We start from the raw sequence: 23,349 nt of genomic DNA, 5'->3' as shown, positions 1-23,349 counted from the left end.
TTGTGTTGCTTTACACAGTGACTCAAGCACATTTAAAAAACACTCTCTCAAGTATTCTTTGACAATTTTTGCACCAGAGAAAAAAGGAGGGAGCCATATTTTTTGTTTGTTTGTTTATTTTTTGGTGAGGCAATTGGGGTTAAGTGGCTTGCCCAAGGTCACACAGCTAGTAAGTGTCAAGTGTCTGAGGCTGGATTTGAACTCAGGTACTCCTGAGTCCGGGACTGGCGCTCTATCCACTGGGCCACCTAGCTGCCCGGAGCCATATATTTTTTGAAAATGTTATTTGAGGGGCAGCTAGGTGGCCCAATGGATAAAGCACCAGCCCTGACTTCAGGAGTACCTGAGTTCAAATCCAGCCTCAGACACTTGACGCTTACTAGCTGTGTGACCTTGGGCAAGTCACTTAACCCCAATTGCCTCACCAAAAGAAAAAGTGATGTCAAAATTTGTATTTTACATGTAATTTGGGAAAATAAAATTCTAGGGGAAAAATGTTATTTGAAAAGACCTCAAATAACATTTTCCCCCTTGAATTTTGTTGAGAAACATAAGTGACGATGATTACTCTAAAATCTAGAGCAGGGGTTAATTTTTTTTTAATGCTATGAGTTCCTTCCCCTTCTCAGAATACCGTTTTTCCATGTGTAAAATATGCACGATTTACAAAGGAAGCCGATTATATTGAAATAATTTTGAAATTTTTTTTTAAGTTCACAGACACACTGTCCCCTCCCCCAATCAAGAACCTCTGATTACATAGCTTTCAAACATCAGGAACAGCAACTCTGCCCTGCCCCACAGAAATATTTATATACTATATATATATATATATATAGTATATAAATACTATATATATATAAAAAATATATATTTTATATATATAAAATACTATATATAATATATATTATATATAATACTTTATATATATATTATATATATATATTTTATATATATATATAAAATACTATATATATATATATATAAAGTTTTACTGCTTGGGTACTGAAAGCCCTCAGACTTAACATCATTTCTGACATGCTAGGCATAAACTCCACGTGTGCAGGAGGAGGGACGCTTCATCCCTCAGGGGACTCATAGGTGATCTAGCTGTCCTTGGGCATTAGAAGCCTACAATTCCCCAGGGAGGAGAAATCTCTCAATATTTCAGGCCCATGGATGCTGTAACTTTCCTTCCGGGGCCTGAAAAGCTGAAGCAGTAATAATGCAACTTCTGCAAAGCTTTCCGGGTCCTTCTGATGAAACCAACATATGAACAAGGGACATTAAGAAGCCGAGTAGCTCAGAAATGTGGCAAGTGTCCCAGACTTCTTACTTGAGGGCTGACCTCGCCGTGCTCCTCAATAACTTTCTTAGGTTCCAGCCATAGGTACATCTCCCTAAAGGTCACTTTCATTCCTGGGGAGCCCTCCCAAAGACCCTCTTGTATCTCTTTTTTCAGAGCTTCATCTCCACCTCTTTCTGGGTTTCTGGGCTACTGGATTAGAAATCTAGGGTCATTTTGGCAGTTCATTCCCCAAGAGGGAGCAAGGGAAAGGACTGAGCCCCAAAGGAACATAAATGACAAGGACAGAAGAAGAAACACAACTAATACCCAATACTGTACCTTTATACGAGCGCAGCCATTGAAAAGGAAGGGGGAATGAGGAGGTAAACTACAACTCCCAGAATTCCTGCTACTGAGGCAGGAACTACAAATCCCAACATGCCACAAGGGGAAGAGGAAAAGGGAAACTGAAATTGATAAGGGATCAGTAAGTAAACAAAAGATCAGTAGTTTTAGAGGAGGTAACTTGAAGTATTTATGTGGTACTCATTCAGGGTTAGTAAGTACTAAACTACGTTACTTGGAATATATTTTTGAAAATTGTGGGGGGCAGCTAGGTGGCGCAGTGAATAAAGCACCGGCCTTGGATTCAGGAGGACCTGAGTTCAAATCTATTCTCAGACACTTGACACTTACTAGCTGTGTGACCCTGGGCAAGTCACTTAACTCTCATTGCCCCGCAAAAAAAAAAAAAAAAGAAAAGAAAATTGTGTCGTTTAACCTGTTTTTCCATCTGAAAATTGGAGAGGATAAACTTTGCTATCAATATCACAACTATATCTTTGGCTATATAAGTACATTTAGGGGGCAGCTAGGTGGCGCAGTGGATAAGGTATCGGCCCTGGATTTAGGAGGACCTGAGTTAAAATTTGACCTCAGACACTTGACACTTACTAGCTGTGTGACCCTGGGCAAGTCACTTAACACACTTTGCTCCGCAAAAACAAAGAAAAATAAATATATTTAAAGAGAAAAATTAGTTGTGCATATTATCTGTGAATAGGAACTAGAACAGTGATTGCATAGCACAACTGTAAGTGCTTAGTAAATGTTTATTGACTGACTGAAGTCGCTGGTACAGGGTACTCGCAGATTAAGAAACTCCTTTTGCCAATGCAGGTCAGGCGCTTTCTCTGTGATTTAGTCTAAGTTGTTGTTGTGGTTCAGTCATTTCAGTCGTGTCTGACTCTTCGTGACCCCATTTAGGGTTTTCTTGCCAAAGATACTGTATCTAAACAATTAAGTCTAAAACATTTTTTCTGAATTATCCAAATAATAAGATAATCTTTTCTTGACTTGAAATATCTAGCAAATTGCCTCAATTCTTCACTTCATTTTGTATATGTGGACCTTTGACCCAAATAATAGAAAGTGAGAAAAGCTCAGATATAGGGGTTTGGAGGAGAGGGTGGATGGGAGTGAGAGAGAGGCATTCTATAGTGCTTTTGACTGCCAACTCAATACCTCCTTATTAAATCCCTAAGTGTAAAGCCTGATGTTAGTATAAGAGGAGCAGACTATCTTGCCCTAATATTGCCAATTGTAGGGTGGCATACCTTCTGAGACAATACTGAGATATCGAAGAAAGAGGGGGCTCATACTTGCTTAATTATTAATAGGTTTTATTAGGATTAGTTAGGTTAATTGGGTTGTTGAAGGAAGTTGACTCAGAAGAGATCAGTCATCCGGTGTAGCAACTTGACAAAGTAACATCCCAGATCCCAGCCCCTGGGCAGGCTAGGTATTATATAGAAACAGAACAAAGAAGGCATAATACCTACATAGCCCAGGGTCACGTGCAAGTTTTCTTTTACTCAAGGTAGTTTATGTGTTCTGGGTGAGACTCAAGGTCACATTCCCACTCTGGTCTACCCTCAAGCAGTTAGACTGGTCCTGGTAATACAAAGACCAAAAAAAAGTTTCCACTGGTAAAGACCTTACATTCTATTCTGGGACATAATGAAAAAACAGGAGTCAATACAAGATAATTTGAGAAGACTAAGCACTAACAATCTGGATATGCTTCTTGAGGAGGCAGCCCCAAAACTGAGAACCTTGAAGAAAGCTGAAGGTTTGGAGAGGGCAGATGGAGATGTGAAGAAAAAGCATTCCAGACAAAAAGGCCAGAGAGGAGGAGGGAAACAGATGATCAAGAGAAATGAAATAATTTTGATTTCCAGAATTAACACACCTTAAACTCTCAAATTGCATTTATCCCTCATCTCTGCCTCGTCAAGTCCCCAGCTTCCTTCAAAGGTCAGTTTAGGTATCTCTTCCTACTCAAGGCTAGGTCTGGGTCCCCAACAATTAGATCCCTCTTCCTCTAAAAAGTGTATTCACTCCTCTGTGTCCATATTTTATTCCCCTACTCTCCAGGAATTTGGGAAGAGGGGCTGTAGTGCTATTGCCTCTGTAGCCCCAGGGCCTATCTCATGTCTTGTTCAATAAATGTTTGCCGGGTTAAAAACCCAGAAAAATACTGACATTACTGATTTGACAAATGCAAAGATAAAAACCTCCAGACACAGTGGTAGAAGAAATAGTTGAATGTCTGCAATTCTTTTGTCGAATCAGTTTTTTTCTTTTTCTTTAATACACATTATATTTTTGACATCTTTATGGAGTGCTGTTATGGTCTCTATATTTTTTTTAAATTTGAGTTCAAACTGTAACATAACTCATTATATTATTCAGTTCTGCATAAACTCAGATAAGAAGAATGGGGGTAAGTGGGCACCACTTAGTCAATAATCATTTATTAAGCATCTACTAAATGTCTGGCATTGTACCAAGGGTTGGGGACACAAAAAAGGACAAAAGACATCGCCTGCCCTCCAGGAGCTCACATTCTTTTTTTTTTTTTTCAGGAACTCACATTCTAATGGGGTAGACAACACATAAGAAAAGATGTACAAAACTCTTTGGGTATATATTAACTCATTGGCTCTTCACAACTACTCTTTGAGGTTTCCCATATTAAAGGTGAGGAAACTGAAACATGGGATTGGCCCACAGTCAAAGAAATTGAAGGAGGGGATGGATTTAATTGATCAAATTGATCGTGAGGCATCCCAAAGAATTACAAGACTCAGTGATTCAGTTTCCCAAGTTTTATTAAAATACTGTGAGGCTACAGGGAGAAGCACCCAAAGGAGACAGGTGTCTCAAATAGAGGGAAGGATAGTTATATTTATAGGGAGAAAAAGTGGTTATCTCCTCATTATCTTAACTCCTCCTTAAAGAGGTATGTGGGAGGTCTTATCCTAATTTGGACTTCCTGGGGTCCTAAGACAACCCCCAGGTGGGTACTTTTTCCTTGGAGGTGTGTTTTTGGGGTTTACATGTTATAAGGTGAACCTAAGGACACGTTTGATCTTTTCTGCTCATGTTCCTAAAGACAGAGGGTCTGTGTTTATGATATCTCTTTAAAAAAATTTTTTTTTTTTGCGGGGCCATGGGGGTTAAGTGACTTACCCAGGGTCACACAGCTAGTAAGTGTCAAGTGTCTGAGGCTGGATTTGAACTCAGGTAGGTACTACTGAATCCAGGGCCGGTGCTTTATCCACTGCGCCACCTAGCTGCCCCTTATGATATCTCTTAAGATCTAGTTTCTAGGTGTCCTTTCATCTAGGAATATTTTAATGGCTATTAATGGTTAATGGTCCCTGGTTACTGTCTCTGTTGATGGTGTTGGTTGATAGGGACTTGAACCCTCTTGGTTACAGTACTGTTGATAAGAACACAAACCTTAGTTTCTCTGTTAACCCTTTTAGGTACTATTGATAAGATTATCTGTCAACCCTTTTTTAGACTCCTCCATCAAAATCATAAGGACCTGAGGCCTATTTAGAGTCATGTCCTGAGTTCTAATCCATTCTGCCACTGTTGGTACATTTCTCAGGCAAGAGATTCTAATATGTTCCAGAAAAACAATTCTTCCTACCTACTTGCCTTTGACAATAAGTCTAGAGGCAAGGCTTAGAAGATAAAAGTTTAATTAACATCAGCTAATGGACAGTTGCAACTCCCCAAAACAAAAGGACACACACAGAGAAACAGAAATGATATAGTTTTACATAGCTTTAGAGCAAAAGGCATCTATCTGGTAGGGCTGCTCACTCGCTTTCTTTATTAGGGAGGTTAAGTGATTGAGACAAGTTGTCAGGTGGTTTCAGGAAGATGGAGAATGTCAACTTTGGAGAAATCTTGGTGTCTCCCAAGATCAGGTCTGCTCTGGGTAGGTGTCAGAAATAAAAATACTGGACTTTCATTTTTGGTGACTATATGAAGGCTTTATTACATTCTTGCAAGAATGGGCACACATTGGGGCAGCTAGGTGGCATAGTGGATGGAGCACTTGCCCTGGAATCAAGAGTACCTGAGTTCTGGGGGCAGCTAGATGGCGCAGTGGTTAAAGCACCGGCCCTGGATTCAGGAGTACCTGAGTTCAAATCCGGCCTCAGACACTTGACACTTACTAGCTGTGTGACTCTGGGCAAGTCACTTAACCCCCATTGCCTAAAAAAAAAAAAAAAAAAAAAAAAGAGTACCTGAGTTCAAATCCAGCCTCAGACACTTAACACTTACTAGTTGTGTGACCCTGGGCAAGTCACTTAACCCCAATTGCCTCACTAAAAAAAAGAAGAAGAAGAATGGGCACACACTATAGAAGAGTGATGGGCTTTGTCACAGAAAACTACTCTTTTTAATCCCTAATCCTATCTCAAAGTTCCGTCCCTTCTTAGCCTCATTGGTTGAGGACTAAGAGGTATACAATCTTCTTGGAATGCCTCTACATATTTCTCCTTAACATGTCCCCCTTCCCATTTCATACATTGCATATTTGAAAATGGTGGCAGTTGGGGCAGTTAGGTGGCGAAGTGGATAAAGCACCGGCCATGGATTCAGGAGGACCTGAGTTCAGATTGGGCCTCAGACACTTGACACTTACTAGCTGTGTGACCCTGGGCAAGTCACTTAACCCCAATTGCCCAGCAAAAAAAAAAAAAGAAAGAAAGAAAAAGGAAAAAAAAATATACATAAGCTAATTAAGCAAGCTCAGTACAAACTAGCTTTAATCTTTGGCACACTTGGACTAGCTAGACTAGTAGCCTTGAAGTTCTCTTCTATATCTACTTTTAGGTACCTGCAAGACTGTCTTTTAGCCTTGAGGCCCCTTCCTGCAATCCTCCTTTCTTATGTTTTGTTTTCTGAGATAACAGCATTTTTTGTGGGGGAGACTTTACTTCATTTCTCTCAGTAGGTAGGGATGTTTCCCTGTCATTAATCTCAGACTTTCAGGAAGTCTAGGTTAGACCTGAAGTCCTAGATAGTGGTGACCTCCCTTTGAGATGAAGCAGAATGAGAATGTCTTTATTTACACAACCCTGCTGTCTACATTTCTTTGACTTTTAAGGCTACCATTTCTGGAGAGATGTCCCCCTTCCTCCATCACACAGAACACAGGTTTTGTCCTGTTGCTAGGGAACAGTAATAAACTAGGGACGCTAATAAACATTTATTAAGTACCTATTACCTCATCTGATCCTCACAAGAACTTTGGGAGATAGGCGATATTATTGACATGAGGTTTAGTGTTATGGGGTAGGACTATTGAAGTTTGACCTAGCCAGATGACACAGGTCTTCTCTTTGAGACACACCTTGAAGCAGGAGAGATAGGCCCATTGGGTGTGGCTGCTGCCTTTGTGGTATGAGGGGGACCAAGATGGCTCCTTTGGTGCCAACTTTCACTGAACTTCTCCCAACCACCACCACCTGTGGGGGATAGTCCTCCCTCAGGTGCACCCCCAATGAGGGAACTTTCCACAGTCAGATGATCACTTCCACCATCAGTCCTCTACATAAGTATTTGCCTGTCTTCTGCTCTAGGACATAGCATTACTACACCTCCCCTTGAAACTTGTCTCAAGGTTTTACTTTTTCTAATGCCCAAATTAAATATTTTATTCTAATTGGATTTGTGTGCAAGAGGGTGTAATTCTATAAAGAGGAATTATTATTATTATTATTATTATTTGGTGAGACAATTGGGGTTAAGTGAGTTGCCCAGGATCACACAGCTAGTAAGTGTTAAGAGTCTGAGGCTGGATTTGAACTCAGGTCCTTCTGACTCCAGGGCTGGTACTCTATCCACTGCGCCACCTAGCTGCCCCAAGAGGAATTCTTAAGAATTCCCAACACCCCTGAGAGGAAAACGACCCTTGCTCAATAATTCTCTGGAACTCAGCTGCAGTGGCAATGTGACAAAAGCTCATTTATTTCTTTTTTGTGACAAAGGGCACCCCAGTGTGCAGCTGGTGGGTGCAAAGAATGGGGGCTTGCACGCCCCATTTTAACCTAGTCCCTAATGCAAATGGACCCTTCCCTTTTTTATCACTGGCTGGATTACTCAAGGTGATGTAGGAGGTAAAAAAGGGGTTAACAGAAAAACCCAAGACTCAAGCTCTAATTCAGATATTAGCTCTAAAAGGGATTCAGACCCCAGTTAATGGATAACTTACAAGTCAGGATGCCAGGTTCTCTTGCCCACATAAATCAGTACCCATAATGGGAACATAGGGAGCTAGGCCATGAAGACCTTAGACTATAACAATGATATATTGACAGGCTATAGAAACTCAAACTAGGAATAAATGATAAACGAAGATGTTTTGAAACTAGGCATGGGAACCAAAAAGAAACATGTGCAGAAAAGGCCAAATTTGTCCCCAGATTCACCTTATGACATGTAATCCCCCAAAACACACCTCCACAGAAAAAGGTACCCACCTCAAGGGTTGGTTTAGGACCCTAGGAACTCCCAATCAGGATAGGTCTTCCCCTATACCTCCCAAAGGTGGAGATTATTATAATGAAACTGATAATCAATTTAGCCATACTATAAATATAACTATCTTTTCTTTCACTATTCGAGAGATAACTTTCCACTATTCTGGTTCTCTCCCTGTGGTCACCCACAGTATTGCAATAAAACTTGGGAAACTGAGTCACTGAGTCTTGTAATTCTTTTGGGATGACTCAAGATCAGTTTGACCCTAATTCCATCTGACATCAGCATCAGTAAGAAATGCAGCACCCTGGGGCAGCTAGGTGGCGCAGTGGATAGAGCACCAGCCCTGGAGTCAGGAGTACCTGAGTTCAAATCCAGCCTTAGACAGTTAACACTTACTAGCTGTGTGACCCTGGGCAAGTCACTTAACCCCAATTGCCTCACTAAAAAAAAAAGAAGAAGAAGAAATGCAGCACCCATCTTTCATATCAGTGTACCAGGGTCATACTGGGCAACACTCATTCCTGAGGTGGGAGGCAGAGCTGCCCCTCCCCTGGGAGATTCAAGGATTCCTTGGAGGGTTGGGATCTTTAGGTTTTTTGGGATACTACTGCATTTCCATAATATTAGGATGTTTCTAAGCCATCTTCCCCAAGGTGGGATGAAGTCTTCAGCTTCAGACTAGGTCACTTTCCTTAGTACTAAATAAAAGACCACTTTAATTCTAACTGGACTGCGTATGAGAGTGTAATCCTTTATTGAGGAATACCTAAAAATCCCCACATTTCGCCCATGGCATGGTGACATTATGATCCCTGTTTTACAACTAAGGAAGGAAATTGAGGCAGACAGAGGTTGAGACTTGCCCAATGACACATAGTTATCCATTGTGCCACCTAGCTGCCCAAGTGCAAAGAGAATATTTTTGTTGGGGCTTTCTCTGGGCAGATGAATCAGGAACAATGAAAAGGGCAGCTGCACATCTGCCATGATAAATTTTTGGTTGTGCCAAGGGGGTGGCTAGATAGTGATGGAGGAGGCTAACAGATAACCTAAGACTCAATAGTAGCTAAAAAGTAGCTTAACAAATAAACTGAGGCTTGAGTCCTTATCAATAATACCTAAAAGGGTTAACAGAGAAACTAAGGTTTGTGTTATTACACTAACCAAGAGGGTTTGTCCCTATCAGTCCTTACCATCAACAGAGACAGTAACCAGGGGCTATTAACCATTAATAGCCATTAATATTCCTAGATGACAGGACACCTAGAAACCAGATCTTAAGTGAAGAGATATCAAAAACACAGAGATCCTCTGGCTTTGACAAGTTTAAACATGTCTTTATGAGCATGCACAGAAAAGGCCAAATGTGTCCTTAGCTTTACCTTATGACATGTAAACTCCAAAAACACACCTCCAAGAAAAAAGGTACCTGCCTTGGGTGTTGTCTTAGGACCCCAGGAAGTCCAAATTAGGAGATAACCTACTTTTTCTCTCTATAAATATAACTATTTTCCATCTCCCGAACTGAGACACTTATGTCCATGGTATCTCCCTGTGGCCTCATAGTATTTTAATAAAACTTGGGAAACTGAGTCACTGAGTCTTGTAATTCTTTGGGGCGCCTCACTATCAGTTTGATCCCAAATCTATCCCCCACATCAATAGCAAGTCACATCCCAGGATGAAGTGAAGCTAGACCTCCAAAAAGGAAGGAGAGAGAGCTCAAGTGACTGACAGCCCAGCCTGTCTGCTTATCAGCTCAGCCTTCAGCCAGTAACTCCCACAGCTAAACATTAAATGAGAGTGCTGCACTTAATGAACTCTGAGGGCCCTTTTAATTCAAAATCTATTATATTTATTATGAAGCAGAAACAAAAGTCCAGGAAAAAGAAGCTCTTTCAGGAGAAGGTACTGGTTAAAATAGCAGTATGAAAATTCACATCTTGGAAATCAGCAAGCCTTACAAATCAGGGCTTGATTTATTGTTTTATTGATTAATAGTAATAAGAATAATAGCTAACATTTGTATAGTACGGCACCATGGGAAGCACTTTACAAATATCATCCAGATGGATGGAAGAAATTGGGGCCATATATTTCCATTTCTACACCCAAACCAAACTTGCAATTAAAGATTAAATAGAGGGGGCAGCTAGGTGGCGCAGTGGATAGAGCGCCCTGGAGTCAGGAGGACCTGAGTTCAAATCCGGCCTCAGACACTTAACACTTACTAGCTGTGTGACCCTGGGCAAGTCACTTGACCCCAATTGCCTCACTAAAAAAAAAAAAATAAATAGAGGTCATATTTTACTGGTTATTTGGGAGTATAGTTTAAAAACAAAAACACCCTGGATTTGTACATTTAACCACTGGTAGATGAATACCAGGTACTTTATTACTTTAGTAGTTATGTAATTCTGGACATGACAGGACCCAAGGAGAGGTGTGGTTAACACTCTTCTGGCCTGTGCTCTGGTCTGTGATGAACCACAAGCAAGAACTGAAGACTTGTAGTCCCCAGAACTAGTTCTAGGGGGAAAAAAGCACCTGGTAGGAATGAAGGTCTCTCTTGGAGAAAGATCAGGGAAGATGAGGCTAGAAATATCTGTTCTGCCTCCCTTGCACCTATACACTATAGCCCCTTACTACATGTGATCCCTTTATCCACTTGGGGCACCATATCCTTACATGTGGATGTTCTGTCTGTGGAATATAATGTTTGGTTGCTTATATTTTGTGAGATATTTTGGGGTTATTTTTTTTTCTAAAAGCAATTTACTTTTTTAGTCTAGTGCAGTTTTCATTTATGATTTCTTGAAATATAACTCTGGAAAAACAGGCTTTCAAAAAGAAAATGGTTTTAAAGGAATCAGTGATTCTCTGTACCAGACAATTGTGTTTCAAATGGTGCTACCTGACTAGCCTTTAAACCCAAATCACTCTGTTTTCATTAAATTGCCAATAATAGCCCCAGCCCAAACTTCTATATCTCATCATTTAGATTTTGATAGTTTAGAATGAGTGTGAATAGCAATTGTTTTCTGTTCTGGCCAGAAGTTTTAAGGGTCTTCCCCTCCCAAATTGATATTTTTGTGATAGTAAATTAGGCCATCTTTTATCTCAATTCCTACTTAGCCCTTCTGGGGCATTGACAGTGAGTTGACTTTTGTCTTGTCACTAGACTCTGATGACTCTGGAGGAGAGAGTGAGGCTGATGACTTTGTGAAGCTGGGCCTCACTTAAATCCAATTCATTTGCGGGTCAAGACATCACCCTCATGTCACTGTCCTCTTGGAGAAAGAACAACAACAATTCTGGACAAGTCACTTTTCTTGGGGCCTCAGCTCTCATCTATAAAAGCATAGGTTCGGTTGGGGCAGCTAGGTGTTGCAGTGGATAAAGCACTGGCCCTGGATTCAGGAGGACCTGAGTTCAAATTTGACCTTAGACACTTTACACTGGGCTCTCTATATAGCCACAGTCCACTTGGCTACTTAGACTGCACCTTAGACAATAAGAACCGAGGAAATTTAATAGCTAGTGTATAGGATGCTGGACATAGAGTTAGAAAGAGTTCTGCTCAAATTCTCTTGTGACCTTTATGAGATGAGACTGTGAACAAGTCAACCACAATTTCCCCATCTGCAAAATTGGAATGATAATAATACTTCACAGGGTTGTTGTGAGAATTAAGTGAGCTAATATACTTGCAATCTCTAAAGCGCTATATAAATATCAGTCATTCTCCTACATAGCACAGTGTAGTAGCTAGACAGCAGGGAAAATAGGGCTTCACCTTCCACCTATGACATTATCTGTGTGTTCCAGGGCAAGTTTCTTAACTTATCAGTACTGTAGGCTAGTGATATCCAACTCAAATAGAAATGGGGGCCACTAATCCATACAGAAGGATCTGGACAGCATATTGATGGTTTAAGATGCAGCATTATCTATTGTGAGAATTGGAATGATGCCCCTGCTGGAGAGATACTGTAGGGAAGCTCCGCCATGAGGAGAAGCTCTGTGAGGACAAGCCGGCTTGCAGCTGTAGAGCAGCCTGTTAATTCTGTCAATCAAAGTTACCAGCCAATTATCTTAGAGCTCTGCGTGCGTGCGTGTGCGAGCGTGTTTGTGTGTGTGTGTGTGTGTGTGTGTGTGGCCCTGTTTCCATTTTCACAGGAGGCTTCTGGGAGGAGGAAGGAGTGAGCAGTTTCTCTTTTTTCACCGGGGACCTTGGTTTGAGTGGAGCTGAGATGCTGGCTCCCTGAAGTAGATAGATGAAGGAATCTTGGCCTCTTTCCCACTGATCACTAGATTCTAATGCACCTTAATAAATGCTTAGAAGTCTAAACTCTTGCTAAAGCTTCTAATTTATGTTGACCGCTCAATAGATTTTTAGACAGTTTAGTTAGAATTTTAGCCCCATACAGATGGCAATATTACACTATGCTTTATTATATTTTTATTTTTTAATATTTCCCAATTACATTTTGATCTGGTTCCAGCATGGTAGCAATCAGCCATGTGTTGTATATTTGATACATTGAAAATGGATATCTTGATTTGCTTGAGCCCCCCAATTATCTGGATAACCAGAACAACTGTATGAGGACTGCCCAATTCATTGGTTAACACATCAACAACTCCTTTGTCTGAGAGTAAACCTGGACATGCAGGGAATTAGTAACCCAGAAGCCAATCAAAGACTTATCTTACTACAGGATATGCCACTACATCACTTCTAACACTTAGTAGCTGTGTGACCCTGGGCAAGTCACTTAACCAGAATTGCCTTATGACATCTGGGGCCATCTCCAGTCGTCCTGATATATATCTTGCCACTGGACCCAGATGGCTCTGAAGGAGAAAGGTTGGTGACTGACCTTGTACAGCTCTCCCTCACTAAAATCCAATTCAGTGCAAATTATGACATCACCTCCTGATGTCATGGTTCTCTTAATAAGGACAAACAATAATGTGACTATGGATATGGGCCTTCTCTCCAGTCATTCCCTAACTTTGGAATAATCCTTTTTTTTTTGGAGAGATCTCCTTATTACAACATCTAACAAGGCCTTCAAATGAACTGCTTATCATTATTGGAAATAAAAATACTGGACTTTCATTTTTGGTGACTTATATGAAGGCTTTATTACATTCTTGCAAGAATGGGCCCACACTATAGAAGAGTGGTGGGCTTTGCCACAGAAAACTACTCTTTTTAAAAAAAATTTATTTTTTTAGTGAGGCATTTGGCTTGCCCAAGGTCACACAGCTAGTAAGTGTTAAGTGTCTGAGGCCAGATTTGAACTCAGGTCCTCCTGACTCCAGGGCTGATGTTCTATCCACTGAGCCACCTAGCTGCCCCAGAAAACTACTCTTTTTAATTCCTAATCCTTTTGCAAAGGTCCCTCATTAGTTGAGGACTAAGGGGTGTACAATCTTCCCGGAATACCTCTACATATTTCCCCTTAACATGTCCCCCCTCCCATTATATACATCGCATGTTTGAAAATGGCAGCAGTCTCCATCTTTGGGGTGTTGGCAGTTAATATGCATAAGCTAATTACTCAAGCTCAGTACAAACTAGTTTTAACCTTTGGCACACTTGGACTAGCTAGACCACTAGCCTTGAAATTCTCTTATATATCTACTTTTAGGCACCTGCAAAACTGGCTTTTAGTCTTGAGGCCCCTTCCTGCAATCCTCCTTTCTTATGTTTCCTCAGGGGAGAGCTTCCCTGCAATGTCTTTCTTAGCAGGGTGGTGGTGCTCCAATTCTCACTTACAAAATTTACTGAGAGCTGATTCCCTACCCAGTTCCCCCTTCCCAGACAAATGAATTGCCTGGGGCTAACCAATCTTTGTCAATTCCAGACTCTTGATGGATTTATGGACCTCCCCCACCTTCCCCCCTAGCAACTTATTCCCTCCCAATGTTTACCCCCTAACTCTCTGGACTTTATGATTATTATGTGAAAGAGTCCATAAATAGTTTCTATTTAGAGTTAGTAGCTCCTATACTTAACTCAGGAGCAATTCTATTGTTTCTTTTGTTAAAGGTTCATTTACATTAAGTAGTTGTAGACTCTGGAGCAATCTTTTGGTTCCTTTTTGTTCCTGTTACCCCATCAAAATCCTGTCCTCTATTCCCATCTTTGGGTATTCCTAGCTTCTAATATCATGAGCTATCAGTTCCTCTGCCCCAATTAAAGACCTTATTTCTCCTATGTTGATTGTTTCCTTAATTTCCAGGTTAACAAAAGAGAGATCTAAATTCCATTAAGAGAGCATTTGCTTTGGTTTACAACACCTCCTAGCTAGTCAATGGTCTGATTGCAGAAAAAGTGCTGACTTGCCTTGGTAGAAGTGATATGGGTTGGAATTTGGGGTCAAATTAATCCTGTTGTCCCAAAACAATTACAAGACTCAGTGACTCAGTTTACCAAGTTTTATTGCAATGCTGTGAGTGATCACAGGGAGAGAACCAGAAAAGTGGAAAGGTATCTCTCGAATAAGGAAAGGAAAGACAGTTATATTTATAGTATAGATAAATTGATTATCAGTCTCATTATAATAATCTCCACTTTGGGGAGGTACATCTTATTCTAATTTGGAGTTCCTGGAGGTCCTAAGCCAACCCCTGAGGTGGGTACCTTTTTCAGTGGAGGTGTGTTTTGGGGGTTTACACGTCATAAGTTGAATCTGGGGATAAATTTTGCCTTTTCTGTGCATGTCTCTTTCTGATTCCTGTAATGGGGGGAAATGGGGTACGGGTTTGGGTTAGGGGTTGGGGTTCTTAGGAATTCCTCTTTAAAGAATTACACCCTCTTGCACACAAAAGTAGTTAGAATAAGGTGGTAGTTTATTTAGGGGCAAGGGAAGGGAAACCATGAAAGAAATCCTTGGACTTCTCATGGGGAGATAGGCACAAAGCACGTGGCTCAGAGGTACCAATCTCCTCGAGCAGGAGACTGGCAGGTACTTTTATAGAGGACTGATGGGGGTGGACCATCTGCCTGTGGAAAGTTCCTTTAGTGAAGGAGGACCATCCCCCACTGGCAGTGACTGGAGGAATTGGGTGAGGGGTGGCTATGGATCTCTCTTCAGGACACAAAGGCTGCAGCCACACCCAAATTTATCTCCCCAGGGGTAAGGGAGACCAGAATGAAGGGTGGGAATCAAGAAGCTAGCTCAGTCCGATTTGGTTCTGTTTATCTCTCTAGGCGTATCTGTCCTCTGGTTTAGCCTCTTAAGGACAAGATTCCTCGGTGTGCCCCAGAGAACTTCTGGGGTGCTCTGCACCCCATGACATTTCCATGGCTAGTTTCAAAATATAATCATTTTTCTTTAGAATTTCTATAGTCGGGGCGGCTAGGTGGCGCAGTGGATAAAGCACCGGCCCTGGAGTCAGGAGTACCTGAGTTCAAATCCGGCCTCAGACACTTGACACTTACTAGCTGTGTGACCCTGGGCAAGTCACTTAACCCCCATTGCCCCACAAAAAACCCCCAAAAAACCCAAAAACAAAACAAAAAAAAAGAATTTCTATAGTCTTGTCAGGTCTTGGGGCCTAGCTCCCTCTGTTCCTGTTATGGGTACTGATTTCTGTGGGTACAAGAACCTAGCATAAGTTATCCATTAACTGGGGTCTAACTCCCTTTTGGAGCTCATATCTGAATTAAAGCTTGGATCTTAGGTTTTTCTATTAATCCTTTTTTGCCTCCTACATCAGAAGGACCTTCCTCACTAAGGAACTACCCCTAGTCTGGTGAGTCTCAAACTTTTTGGTCTCAGGACCCCTTTACACTCTTAATAATTATTGAGAGCTCCATAAAAAGCTTTTGTATATTTGGGTTATATCTATAAATATTATATACCATTACTATTTGAAATTATAACCAAAAATTTGTATAAACTTTATACCTATAATGTTATGGGCCTGGAGTACCTCAGAAGTTTTCTGGGGGAAATCAAGGAACCTTCTCCGTGAGAAACTAAACCAAAGGACAGACACATCTAAAGAGATAAGTGGCACCCAATCTGGACTGAGATAACTCCAGGACCACTACCTTTCATTCCAGTCTCCCTCACTCCTTGAGGAGATAACCCTATTAGGCGTGGCTGATGCCAAAATGGCTGATGCCAAAGTGGCTGGAGGGGACCGAACAACCACCCCTCACCAGACTGCTTCCAACCCACCACCCAATAAAGGAACTTTCCACAGTCAGATGATCACCCCATCAGACCACCATGGTCCTCTATAAAAGGATCTGCCTGTCTCCTGCTGAAGGAGAAAGGTGTCTCAGAGAGCCATTTCTCTGTGCCATGCCTTCTTCCTATGAGAAGTCCAAGGACTTCTCTCTTGGTTTCCTTTCCCAAGAGCCTAAATAAAATATTATTTTATTCTATTTGGATTTGTGTGCAAGAGGGTGTAATTCTTGGGGGCAGCTAAGTGGTGGATAAAGCACTGGCCCTGGATTCAGAAGGACCTGAGTTCAAGACTGACCTCAGACACTTCACACTTATTAGCTGTGTGACCCTGGGCAAGTCACTTAACCCTCATTGTCCCACAAAAAAAAAAGAAAGAAAAAAAGAGGGTGTAATTCTTTAAAGAAGAATTCCTAAGAACCCCTTCCCCAAATTGCCATCAATTTCCCCCATAACATTTAATATATTTTTATAACTGATAAATTAAAAACATATCAATTTATTAAGAAATCCATTATACGTCAACATGTTATTTGTAAAAATAAAAAAAAACCCCACAACCCACTATTTCCCAAAAACAAAAACTAGTGAGAAGGGCAGAACATTTCACATATTTTTGCAACTCTCTTTAACAGCTGAATTAACAGATGGCAGCTAGATCTGACTCTCCGCTTCTGCATTCAATCTGTCACAATATTTGTATACTTATATCTGTGTTCCTGTCACATAGTAAGCACTTGGTAAATGCTTGCTGACTTCATGAATGATGCCTTGGTTGAAGGACAGGAAGACAAAGAGAGGCAAAAAGAGGACTTCATTATTTATACTGTTGAACTATATTATCTATATATTCAAAAATACTGTCTTAATAATGTTATGATATATATATCTATCTATATGTATATGTATAGAGATATATAGATATAACCTATATCAGATTACCTGCTGTCTAGGGGAGGGGGGGAGGGAGGGGAGGGAGGGAGAAAAATCTGAAATTGTAAAGCATGTATAAACAAAAGTTGAGAACTATCTTTACATGTAACGGAAAAAATAAAATACCTCATACATTAAAAAAAAATAAAAAAAAGTATGTGTGCAAAAAAAAAATGTTACGAAATACTGTCTATTTTTGGGGAGGGCGGCAATGGGGGTTAAGTGACTTGCCCAAGGTCACACAGCTAGTAAGTGTCAAGTGTCTGAGGTCGGATTTGAACTCAGGTCCTCCTAAATTCAGGGCCGGTGCTTTATCCACTGCGCCACCTAGCTGCCCCCGAAATACTGTCTTAATAATGTTATGAAGCTATCTTGAGAACCACTGAAATCCCTAGGGCAGTCGGGATCCCTATTATTAGTTAAGAAGCCCAAGTCTGGAGGAAAGGAACAAGGCTCCTGCTCCAGCGCTCCCTCTGCTGGTCTTCTCTCAATAACTCTTGAAACCCCGCCTTCTACCTCAAGCATCCGCGCGCACGCGCACGCCGGCGAGATTGCTAGGGGGCGGGAGAGCAGCCTTCCATCATTGCCGGGCGCGGAGCCCCCGCCCCCGCCTCCGCCTCTATCCCCGCCCCCGGTCGCTGTAAGTGGAGCCGGCCCGAGAGAGTTCTTCGCCTGGACCGCCCTTCCTTCCCTGCTCAGCCCTCCCGCCCCCACGGCCTTGACCTTGGAGCCGCGTCCAGTCCTGGGGCTGATGAAGTGAGCCGGCGGGTGGGCGTCCCGGGAGCGCTCCTTTAGCCGCGGTGGCCGCCCCGAGCCCGAGCCCGAGCACGAGCCCCCCCGAAGCCGGAGCCCCGGAGCCTCCCCGCCGCCTCCCTCGGGTCCCGCCATGCCGTCCGTGCAGCTGCCGCCCAAGGAGGGTAACCTCTTCAAACGGATCCTGGTGAGTGGCGGGGAGCCGCCCCAGGGAGCCGTGCGCAGCCCGCCGCGGCCCAGGCCTCGCCCCCGCCCCGCTTCTTTGTCCCGGGGCTCCCCGGGGGTGCCTCCTCGCCCCCCGGGGATCGGCCCGGCCCCGCGGGCCCTCGGGCGTCCCGGGAGCATCCTCCGGGCTTGGCCGTCCCGCCTCCTCCTTGGCTCTGGCCCGCATCCTCCCGCCTCGAGGGTCCGCACGCCGGGGACGGCTGACGGAGCCCTCGGCCGGGCCACCCCCCGCCCTCCCAAGGCCCCTCCGGGCCCCCTAGAAAATAAGGACCAAGTAGAGTCACAGGCGAGGCCCGGTGCCGCTGCTGCCCCCCTTTGGAAGATCCCTCCGCTTTTACCCACTGAGCCGCCTCGACGCGCTCGTGCGGGGGTACGGACCGGGGGGCTTTTAGGACTCCCAGCTTTAAGTCTCACGTCTAGGACTGTAGGCCTGCAATTTTAGTGAGTGGTCAGAGTGAGCTAGTAGGTCTAGCTCCTTACTCATTTATTTTTTTATTTTTTGAAAGATTCTGCCTAAAACTAGCCCTAAGTTTTCAAGCTATCCACAGGCCGTCCAGGTTTCACCACCTCTTTGCTATAAATAAAGTACTAATTTTAGAACCCTCAAAAGACCGAATCACAGGCAGAGAAAAATTCAGCTGTTGCTCCCAAGTTTTAAACTAAGCTGGTCTTCACACTTGGTTTCCTGGATCCTAAAAAGTGTGCGTAATATGACTTTGAAAGTATCACCCATTAGGAGACATTTTTCAGAATACAGGGCAAATAAGGAGAGAAGTTTACTCTGTAAGGTAAAAGACGTTTTAATGGCTCCAATACAAGCACTGTGTCCGCCCTCAGGAAGAATAGTTTCCTTGGTGAAATGAGCCAGTGTCATTGTAGCATCGTCCCGTTTAAGGGAGTTGGTTAAAGTGCATTTTTACTCTTTTTTAGATTTTTTTTTCACTTTTGGCCAGAAAATATGAAAGCTGTTTCATGAAATAACGTTTAAGTTGTTTAAAGGCATATCGCCAAATTCTCTTAAATTAAATTTTTCTTCTCATTCTATTGGCTTTTTCTAGACAGAAAACAATCCCTATATCAGCATAAAGACAGACATTATATGCTTTCTTATTTTATGCAAGAAATTGATACCTTCACTTGATTTTTACTTTTCGCTTTGTCTCGTTGAGGAGATGTCTCTGGATTCTTAAAAAACCCCAAACAACCCATTCCAGAGAAATTGGACCACTACAGGTTCTACCAATCTAAAAAGGCTTTGGTGAGAGATTTTTTTTTTTCCTTTTTGGTCGGAGGACAATCCTAGCTAAATTCATAGGGGGTTGGCCTACCAACTGACACATTTTTTTAGGTGGCTTCTGTGGTCCCTTCCAGTTCTAAATCTATGATTCCATGACTATACAGAACTCATGAAACTTTATACTAAGGTGTAAAGGACTTTGCCTCTGAGATTAGCTCCTGTTTATCTCTCTCTCTCTCACACACACACACACACACACTCACTCACTCTCATTTATTTATTTGTATATGCTTAGTTCTTTGCATGCTGCCCATGTAAGTTCCTTGAGGCTTAGGACTATTTTTCTCTTGTATCCTCAGTACATAGCTGTGTTTGACACATAGTAGATGCTTAATAAATACTTGTCCACTTGACTTTGTCCCCTGTGTTTGTGGAAGAAGTACCTACACTGAAATCGCTGATCTTTGAAGTTTTGAAATGAGAGGTTATTAAAATTAAATTTTTTTTTTTTTGTGGGGCAGTGAGGGTTAAGTGACTTGCCCAGGGTTACCCAGCTATTGTCAAGTGTCTGAGGTCGGATTTGAACTCTATTCCTGAATCCAGGGCTGGTGCTTTATCCACTGCAGCCACCTAGCTGCCCCGATGTTATTAAATTTTATGGTGTTTCCTTTACCCTTGTTGGTGGTTCCCTTCGCAGAGTACCTGTCATTGAGAATACAGAATACAAGGGGGCAGCTAAAAGGCATAATGGATAAAGCACTGGCCCTGGATTCAGGAGTACCTGAGGTCAAATCTGGCTCAGACACTTGACACTTACTAGCTGTGTGACCCTGGGCAAGTCACTTAACCCTCATTGTCCCAAAAAGGAAAAAAAAAGAATACAGAATACAGAAGAGATTATCAAGTAATCAGTAAACCTTTATTAATTACCTTCTATATATGCCCCCACACTAAGGGGGATAGATACCAAGACAAAAGTGAAACAGCCTGTGACCTCAAGTACTTACAGTCTAACTTAACAACATGTACATAACTATGCACACAGAATAATATGTGCACAAGATAACTTGAGGAGTGGAGGGGAGGAACTGAGGGAGACTTTACCGAGAGGTTAGTGTCTGATCTGATTCTTGAAGGAAACTAAGGATTCCGGGAGGTGACCAGAAAGTGCACTTCAGGCACTGGAGACAACCAGTGTAAAGCACAGAGACAGTGAATATCAGAAATAACAAGATGTCCAGGAGCATAAAGAGAAGTGGTTGTGATAAGGTTGGAAAGATTGTGTGGGGCGGGGATGTATAGGACTTAAAATGCGAAACAGTAGGTGAGTTTTATATTTGGTTGTAGAGGCTGTCCGGTACCACTAGAGTTTGAATAGGGGTTGTAGTTGTTTGTCCTTAATTTTCGAAGAGGACCATGACATTGGGGAGGTGATGTCATGAATTGCAGTAAATTGGATTTAAGTGAGGTGGGGCTGTGCAAAGTCACTAGCCTCACTCTCCTTCAGAGCTATATGGATTCAGTGGCAAGATCTGCATCATTGGATATGGCCCAGGATGCAGTGGGAGACCTTGGCCTTTTTAAACTAATTCAATGATGGAAGCTGTGGAAAAAATGAGGCCAAGAATGGCCTCTCTTACCTAGTAAAAAAATACACAAACAAATAAAAAAGTAAATCTGGGAGGGAAATACCCTCAGGGTTTCTGGGCAAAACAGAAACAGTTGCTCTTCACATTGAGCCATCCAGGGCCAAACCATGGGCTAATGAGGCTTGGGCTGGCACCTATTGTTGGCATATCCATGAAAGACTGATTTGAGTTTGAGAGGGGGGTCTTTAAAAAAGAAATCTATCCTGTAAACCCCAAGATGTCTTGTGAGGTTTCAGCAGTCAAGCTTATAATCCTTTGGGCAGAGCGCCTGCACACAGGTAAGGGTATGATTCTCTATATGGACAGAGGGAGAGGAGCGAGGGAAGGAAGGAAAGGAAAGAGAAAGGAAAAAGGAAGAGGGGAGGACTCGGGTTGCCCAACTGGAGCTTGCCATTTGGGTCCCCAGTGGGACAGCTGTTCCTCACAGAATGTTGGTGGTTGTTTGTACTTTATTCGGGAAGAGCACCATGACATCCAGGAGGTGAGTAGAAGACTGACATGATCAGAGCCATTATTTAGGAAATCACCCCAGTTCTGTGGAAGGTAGATGGGAATGGAGAGACTTGAGGCAGGGAGGCCTTTAAGGAGGCCGTTTCAGTTTTCAGCCAAGAGGCATGAGGTTTGGCTACTGGAAGTTTGGCTATATGAATTGGGAAAGAGAACTGATACCAGAAGAGATGTGGAGGTGGAAAGGACAAGATTTTGCAAAGCAGGGTCTGTGGACTGATCATAACCTTGTTTTTGTTGTGTTTTTTTTTTTAAATTTGTTTGGTTTTTTGCAGGGCAATGAGGGTTAAGTGACTTGCCCAGGGTCACACAGCTAGTAAATGTCCAGTGTCTGAGGTCAAATTTGAACTCAGGTCCTCCTGAATCCAGGGCTGGTGCTCTATCCACTGCGCCACCTAGCTGCCCCCCATAACCTTATTTTTAACAAGAATTTACTGTTTACTGTTATGGCACTAGGTCCACGGCCTACAAAGAAAATGGAAAAAAACAAAACAAAACAAAACCCTGCCCCCAAGTAGCTTAAATTTAGTTGGTAGTCAGTTGAATGCATTAGTCCTCGAATACCTTATATTTTTAAAAGTATTTTATGATAGTATAGTGGACAAGGTGGAGCAAGATAGAGGACAGCATGCTGGTTTAGTTAGGTGTATTTGTTTTCACGGCAATTGGGGTTAAGTGACTTGCCCAGGGTCACACAGCCAGTGTGTCAAAGTAAGCAGAGTGTCAAGTGTCCGAGGCTGGATTTGAACTCAGGTCTTCCTGAATCCAGGGCCAGTGCTTTATCCACTGTGCCATCTAGCTGCCCCTCTCATGCATTCTTTCAAGGCCCTTCTAATTGGTCTCCTTGTCTTAAGTCTCTTCCCAGATCCATCCTCCACACCAGTTGCCAGCATGACTCACAAAGCTGGTATCTGAGCATGTCACTTTTCTACTCAATAAACTCAATTGGCTTCTAAGAACAAATACAGATTCCTAATTAGATACTTTAAAAAATTGAAATTTTTTTCTTTTATCAAGCATAACATCCCCCCCTAAAAAAAGAAAAACAAAACCTTTGTAACTGTAATATAAAATTCTAAATGTGGGTTCTAATCTGTTCCCCCAGTTTTGGGGGAAACTGACTAAAATCACTGATAAAACAAGTTTTTAAGGGTTTATTGAAAGATAGAAAGAGAAAGATTGAGAACAGAATTCCTACAGCCTGGCAATCCTATCTTTCCTCAATTTTCCTGTGAAGTCCTCTGGAGTCTCTCTCCACCACCACGGTGAAGTCAGGAACCAAAAGAGCCCAAGCTCCCGGAGCAGGTTCTCCTTCCTCCTTCTTGTCCCCTCCCAGAAATGGGAGGTTCTTCAAGCTGGTTGGTTGACTGGGCTGGAAGTTCAAAGTTTCTTTAGCTTCTGAGAACTGTGCTTTCTTAAGTACTCTCAAGTACCAGCCAGATGTGCTTAGAATCTAGTTAACTACTAATCCAGTCAAATCAGCCAGTAATGCACTCTAGTGGGCTCCTGAGTATCTGCCAAATCTCATCTATCACATTCCATTATCCTGACGTAACAGATAAGCATAGTCAAAACAAGTTCCTATGTTGGCCTTGTCCCAAAATAGGTCTCATTCTGCATATTAGTATATCATCTCTGTGTTAGGAAGTAACATTCTTCATCATTAGTTCTCTGGGAGTATGATTAATCATT

The 23,349-nt window shown here is 42.3% G+C and overlaps 2 protein-coding genes across 2 annotated transcripts in view; one reads left to right on the top strand and one right to left on the bottom strand.

Moving 5' to 3' along the window:
• MTRF1 (mitochondrial translation release factor 1) overlaps window positions 1-1,737 on the bottom strand; it is a 32,960-nt gene extending 31,223 nt beyond the window's left edge. Inside the window, exon 1 of the mRNA XM_043995746.1 lies at window positions 1,628-1,737. The gene's annotated coding sequence lies outside the window, so the exon portion shown is untranslated. The remainder of the gene's footprint in view (window positions 1-1,627) is intronic.
• A 16,189-nt stretch (window positions 1,738-17,926) lies between these two features.
• Window positions 17,927-23,349, top strand: part of NAA16 (N-alpha-acetyltransferase 16, NatA auxiliary subunit) — a 104,030-nt gene continuing 98,607 nt past the window's right edge. The window contains exon 1 of the mRNA XM_043998383.1: window positions 17,927-18,226. Coding sequence (XP_043854318.1) covers window positions 18,173-18,226 — 54 coding nt within the window. The 5' untranslated portion in view covers window positions 17,927-18,172. The remainder of the gene's footprint in view (window positions 18,227-23,349) is intronic.

The sequence above is a fragment of the Dromiciops gliroides genome, chromosome 3, assembly GCF_019393635.1.
Source record: "Dromiciops gliroides isolate mDroGli1 chromosome 3, mDroGli1.pri, whole genome shotgun sequence".
In the NCBI taxonomy this organism is placed as follows: Eukaryota; Metazoa; Chordata; class Mammalia; order Microbiotheria; family Microbiotheriidae; genus Dromiciops; species Dromiciops gliroides.
This window is presented reverse-complemented; position numbering and strand designations above follow the sequence as displayed.